At 41.0% G+C, this 6,226-nt stretch overlaps 2 protein-coding genes across 2 annotated transcripts in view; one reads left to right on the top strand and one right to left on the bottom strand.

The window, feature by feature from the left end:
* Positions 1 to 182, bottom strand: part of wdr17 (WD repeat domain 17) — a gene marked incomplete at both ends in the record, with an annotated part of 8,450 nt that extends 8,268 nt beyond the window's left edge. Inside the window, one exon of the mRNA XM_084188466.1 lies at positions 154 to 182. Within this exon, the coding sequence (XP_084044592.1) occupies positions 154 to 182 (29 nt within the window). The remainder of the gene's footprint in view (positions 1 to 153) is intronic.
* Positions 183 to 238: 56 nt separating this feature from the next.
* Positions 239 to 4,574, top strand: LOC311109982 (signal peptidase complex subunit 3-like). Its single transcript, XM_084188493.1, has 4 exons — positions 239 to 480; positions 1,609 to 1,759; positions 3,424 to 3,539; positions 3,977 to 4,574. Exons 1-4 carry the CDS (start codon positions 338 to 340, stop codon positions 4,107 to 4,109), a joined length of 543 nt encoding a protein of 180 aa, XP_084044619.1. The 5' UTR covers positions 239 to 337; the 3' UTR covers positions 4,110 to 4,574.
* Positions 4,575 to 6,226: the final 1,652 nt, after the last annotated feature.

The raw sequence follows: 6,226 nt of genomic DNA, 5'->3' as shown, positions 1-6,226 counted from the left end.
GTTCCATTTTGTTGTGATGCTTCGGAAAGGTTCAAAAATATTTGTTGAGTATTTATTCTCTTGAGGTTTAACATTATCTTGACTCATATAATTTTCCTTCAAAATGATATTATCCAATCAATTGTCTACTGTCATGAAATTCCAAGCTCTTACTGGTAGTGTGAACTGTAGTTCACCTCCATAACACATGGGGGCAATGTTTCACTTTCATTTTCCTTCGATTACGGAAAAAACATCCACTTCCGTATTTCTTTGTCTCAAACTACACTTCCTGCTTTTGCGGCTGGAAGTCGTTTGCATCTTTGTTTATAAAACTGTAATATAACTGCATTTAAAAATGAATACAGTGTTGTCGAGGGCGAATTCCCTCTTCGCCTTTTCGCTCAGTGTGATGGCAGCGTTGACGTTCGGCTGTTTTATCACGACGGCGTTCAAAGACCGGAGGGTGCCGGTGGATATCCACGTCTCGAGAGTAATGCTGTGAGAGATGACGAGTTATTATTATTAAACTACACTGAACATGCATTGCTTTGGTTTAGGTATCTTTCGCACCGTGATCTATCACATTTACACATTCGTATAAATAGTTATTGGTCTCAGTTGGCTACATAACTAGTTCGGTGTATGAGTCTTTGCAATGGTGCTAACTAATGCTAGCTCGAGGTGATCACTGAATCCATATGGCAATATTGACGCCAATCAATCTGAAACCTGTGAATTGAAAACTGCCTGCGCAATGAACAACAGATGTTTTTGTCTTTGGCTACAATGTAGCCAGCCAGACAGGATGCCAGCTGCTGCGGCTTGCAAAATTGTATCCAATAGTTGAACAGCACGTCAGCGTGGTATATTTTGTCAAACTGTGAACGAGCTGCCAGCAGATGGAATGTTTCAGACCTTACTTTTGACATTTAGCTATCGTCACACCTTTTTTCATTAGCTTTGTAATAGTGTATGTGAATGCTACCATCCATATACATTAACATATCACGTTACAATTTGTAGCTACTCATCTATAGTAGCCCACCCCCCCACACACCCTATTAGCATATGAACAGGTCATAAGCCATGGCCAAAAAAAATAGAATTACAGGAAATTAGCTGTAAAACTGCAACATGTTCTCTCAGCCTCATGGCAAAATGTGTAGAATAGCATGAGATTAGCTATAAAACTGCAAAAAAAATATCTCTTCCCCATGGCTGTATGTGTAGAATTGCAGGTAATTGCCTTTAAAACAGCAACATTTTCTCTCAGGCTAATGGCAAAATATGTAAAATGGCACGTTTCTTTTTGCCCCATGGCAAAATGTGTAGAATTGTAGGAAGTTAGGTGTTTTTTCCCCTTGCTCAGACCTTACGGGGGGATGCGTGAAACTGTGGTATGTCATGCTAGTAGCTATACCAAGCCATACTGTGCAAGGTGTAGCTAGAGACCATAGGTGTACAGCCAGAGACCATAAAGCAAATGTAGCCTACTACTATTTGTGGTGTAGCCAAGACAAATAACATATATTTTGACAGCTTACTGTTCCATGTGGTGAAAGAAATGTCTTGGCCTAATTCTAGGATGCACTGCACACAACTAACTCTGCCTTTACCATTTGACAGGAAAAACGTGGATGACTTCACAGGACCCAGGGAAAGAAGTGACCTGGGGTTCATCACCTTTGACCTCTCTGCTGACATAAAGCCCGTATTTGACTGGAACGTCAAGCAGCTCTTCCTCTACTTGTCTGCAGAGTACGCCACCAAGAGCAACGTAAGTGTCTTACAACAGGGGTGTATACATTACATCTTGCAACAGAAACCATTTACCATTTAAGAACCAAACGGGGAGGCATCTACCTGAATGTATCCAACAAAAACTCTAGTTTTCGTTGCAAAATGTTTTGCAACGGAATCGACATGATGAATACAACCTAGGCCTGTTCTCTTTCCTGTTCATCTATCAATTATCATTATCATGTGTTCCTCTTGGCTTGCTTGGGTAGTTGCCACAACAACAGATCACACACATCATACAAATGATACTTGATGAAAGCCAATATGATCGGAAGGGAAGACATTCTATAGGTAGATTACCCTACCTATAGAATTGCAGCAAAATAGTCATACTTCTATGTCACCAGGAGCGATGTAAGAACTGACCACTTTCCTTTACAATGTATCAATGATCGTTATCACACGTTCCTCCTCTTGGCTTGGGTAGGCTGGTTGCCACACACTGTTGACACATTGGTGCTTCTACAGATCGCACGCATTTACTTGGTGAAAGCCAAGAAGGCAATATGGGTTGAAGGCAATATGGTTTGAAGGTGACATTTTATAAGTAGTGTATCCTAAGAAGTAGCCTGGGTTAGACTCAGGTAAACTCTTATGGTAAAAAAAAACAAAAAAACTATGACTATAGGAATTGGATACACAGTTGTGAAGAGAGCACAACAACGCCTCTTTCCTCTCAGGAGACTGAAAAGATTTTGCATGGCCCCTCAGTTCTACAGCTACACCATTGAGAGCGTCTTGACTGGCTGCATCACCGCTTGGTATGGCAACTGCTTGGCAACCGACCATAAGGCACTACAGAGGGTAGTCCGTATGGCCCAGTACATCACTGGGGCCAAGCTCTCTGCCATCAAGGACCTCTATACCAGGCAGGTGTCAGAAGAAGGCCCTAAAAATTGTCAAAGACTCCAGCCACCCAAGTTATAGACTGTTCTCTCTGCTACCGCACGGCAAGCGGTACCGGAGCATCAAGTCTGGGACCAAAAGGCTCCTGAACAGCTTCTACCCCCAAGCCATGAGACTGCTGAACGGTTAATCAAACGACTACCCTGACTATTTGCATTGACACCCATTTTTATTTGCACTGACTCTCTTGCACCGGCTCTATGCACACTTACTGGACTCTACCAACACATACTACTGACACTCCAATACACACACTACATCCGCTCACACACAAAACACACACACATATTGACGCCACAGACACACTTTCAATCTTTCACACTATTCACATACGCTGCTGCTACTCTGTTTATTATCCATCCTGATTGGCTAGTCACTTTTACCCCTACCTACATGTACATATTACCTCAATTACCTCAACTACCTCGTATCCATGCACATTAACTCGGTACCGGTACTCCTTGTATATAGCCTTGTTATTGTTATTTTTATTGTGTTACTATTTCCTTTTTTTATATTTAGCAAATTTGTCTTACTCCTTAACTCTGCGTTGTTGGGAAAGGGCTCGTAAGTAAGCATTTCACAGTAAAGTCTAAACCTGTTGTATTCGGCTCGTGACAAATAAAATTAGATTTGATAGAGATCTGGGATCAGGCCACCTAGGAAGGTGAAATGCATGGTAAAATGGCTGCCAAATAGTGATACTTAACTGCGACGTGTTGTGCTTTCTTCCAGGCCCTGAACCAGGTGGTTCTGTGGGATAAGATCGTGCTAAGAGGAGAGAGCACCAAGCTCAACCTCAGAGACATGAAGTCCAAGTACTTCTTCTTTGATGATGGAAACGGTCTTCGGTAAGCATCCTCTGTTCACCCTCTCACTTTTATTCTGGTGCCAGTAACCTAACGATAACAAATCATGTTTTTGTAACAGCACTGGTGTGGAATTTGTCTTGATGCCATTTTATTTAATGAAATAAAATAGTTTTCGTCACATACAGTTTACAGCAGGTATAAAAGGCACAGCGATAATCATTTCGCTACACCTTTTAAACCTGCTGTAAACTGTATGTGAGAAATACAATTTAATCTGATTTTACATAGAGAAATTAATATTTTTTTGCATTTAGGCCTACATTATGTTGAATATTTATGTAACACCCTTTGTATGCTGTAGAGGGCAGTATAGGTCTGCTTTTGGCACCTCTCTCACTCCTCTCCAGTCTTTTGAATGGAAATACTGTAGGAATGCTCTGATGTTTAAGGCCTTTGTGTGATGATCTCTCCACCAGGGCGAATAAGAACATCACCCTGACTCTGTCCTGGAACGTGGTGCCCAACGCCGGGATCCTGCCCCTGTTCATGGGCTCTGGCCACATGTCCGTCCCCTTCCCCGAATCATACGAGACCACCAAGAGCTACTGAACTGTTCCACCATTATTTGTAAATGTTTGACTTTTAATAAAAGTGTACATTTGGGAATGGTTCAATTGTATGCATTTGCATTGATGCTGCCACAGATAAAGACTGTCTGAACGTTACTAGCTGTGAAATCCTTGGCTATTGTTTTCTACAATTCCTCTCAAAGCTCATTGGAGGAGGCCACCTGAGGAGAGACCTTGGATCCTCTACTTCAATGCACTTTGAGAGAGGTGAGGAAATGAGGAAGAAGCAAGGATTTGACTGCTAGTAATCCTTGGTTTAAATTGTCATTGCGGAGACGGACTTAGTAACTAGAAAGTCAGGACTCATCATGCTTCATTTAACTCTACAGCAGTACTCAGTACCTGTATAATGAATGGCAATGTGAGATTGTTGAATAATTACGTTTTTGTGTTGTTCTCTGTAGGTGTTGCTTTCTTTGTTATAAAAAAAACATATGAAAGATAATTCTGTATAATTGGTTATTAGTAGAGAAGTGAAAGAGGATTGGATAAAAACATGTAATGTTTACATTTTACCTAAAGATGGCACCACATTACCACAAACACAACTAACCTACCACATATCCAAAGCGTTCAGAGTGGTCGTCACATTTAGGATGATTGACGTAGGCCCATAGAATAATTGTCGATGTCTTGGAATTTAGTTCCCAAAAACAATGTCTCTGTTCTATTCATGATGTTTTGAAGTCATGGTATATACATTTAATGGCTACAACGACATCGATTGAAACTTGCCTTCGAGCCTAGGTGCTCCAAATAACTAAACATAGTTCAATCAGTGTCCCTCTAAAGAATGTCCATGGGTAGTAGACTAGACAGATTTGCAATTTCAACATTTAATTGAAGGCCTTACATTTTAGTGAGTTTGGAGAGTGGAAAAAATCCATTGTATCACATACAATAGGAACAGAAAAGCCCAAGGTTGTTGACACAGCAGCCGCAGTTGAAGGGGAAATGTAATTATAGCTAGCCATATATTTGTATTCAAGAGACTGATTTTAATCTTGGAAAATAAGTTCATGTGCGTTGTTCTTAGACTGTGTGGTATGCAGGGGGTAACAAACAAGAGTTGGGGAAATTCAGCTGCAGAGAGCCCTGCTATTTAGACGAAGGGTGTTTAGTGAGGAGTTGTAGAGGTTATTAAACCCAAAGTGATTTACAGTTTAAGACAAGCGGGAAGCTCACCAGGGTAGCAGGGTATCTACTAAACTAAATCGGATCATGCGTTAACTGGCCATAGCCGACACCTGCATTATAGCTGATGTTTAGAAGGTGTTGGAGGTGGAATTGGGTTGGAGCTGTCAAATCTGTAAACAGCCGCTCTTGTTCACTGTCAAGAAGCAACACCCGCCCCACTGGCGTTAGAAGTTAAGAACGAGAAAGTGTAGGCTATGTAGAAATAATTATGCTCAAAATGAAAAGTCATTAAACGAAATGAGGATTTCTATCATTCTAATCGTGGTGTAGATTTCATTCCAGTGTTCGAATTTGTAAACAAGGCTGCATGTTTCCAAATGTGTAAACAAGCAGCCTTGGGCACATGGGAGGGTAGTGCGTTTTCTTTCCTGGTTTACATTCGCTCTTTTGCAGGTTTGACTATATCATTTCATCCATCCTAGCCACATTTCCTCATCTGCTTGCATGTGCCTCCACTATATCAAGGTGTTTTGGTACTTCCCACATACACTATGCTTTTCCACAAGCTAACTTTTACTATACTACTATAATTATTATTAGCCAGTCTAACTGTCTATCCTGCCCTCTATCCACCATTCATAGTGACAATAGTGGTAGGTGGATCTTTTGTACAGATCTGCAATAGGCTAACTAGCAACCATACCACACATAAAACCATTCAAAGCTGCATACATTTTCAACATGAATCCACAAGAGCAAATAGGAATAGCTGATAGGCAGCGGAGAGGCCAGGTGCATCATTGCTCATGAAAGAACAGTGAGACATGAGACATGCAGCTCAAAAAGCTCCCCTATGGATCTTGTTTAGGGACAATGTACAATTATCCTACCTAGACTAACCTACAACACCACAATTAATAATTGCATTATTGTGTTCAAGTACGCACAAAATTCTACTTT

Source organism: Coregonus lavaretus, assembly GCF_964263955.1.
Source record: "Coregonus lavaretus genome assembly, contig: SUPER_35_unloc_1, whole genome shotgun sequence".
NCBI lineage: Eukaryota > Metazoa > Chordata > Actinopteri > Salmoniformes > Salmonidae > Coregonus > Coregonus lavaretus.
This window is presented reverse-complemented; position numbering and strand designations above follow the sequence as displayed.

What these genes read in the sequence shown, in the direction of transcription:
- LOC311109982 (XM_084188493.1), top strand. Translation starts at nt 338, where the DNA reads ATGAATACAGTGTTGTCGAGGGCGAATTCCCTCTTCGCCTTTTCGCTC. An exon ending in AGTACGCCACCAAGAGCAAC is followed by an intron (nt 1,760 to 3,423) that starts GTAAGTGTCTTA and finishes GCTTTCTTCCAG; the next exon opens with GCCCTGAACCAGGTGGTTCT. An exon ending in GATGATGGAAACGGTCTTCG is followed by an intron (nt 3,540 to 3,976) that starts GTAAGCATCCTC and finishes TCTCTCCACCAG; the next exon opens with GGCGAATAAGAACATCACCC.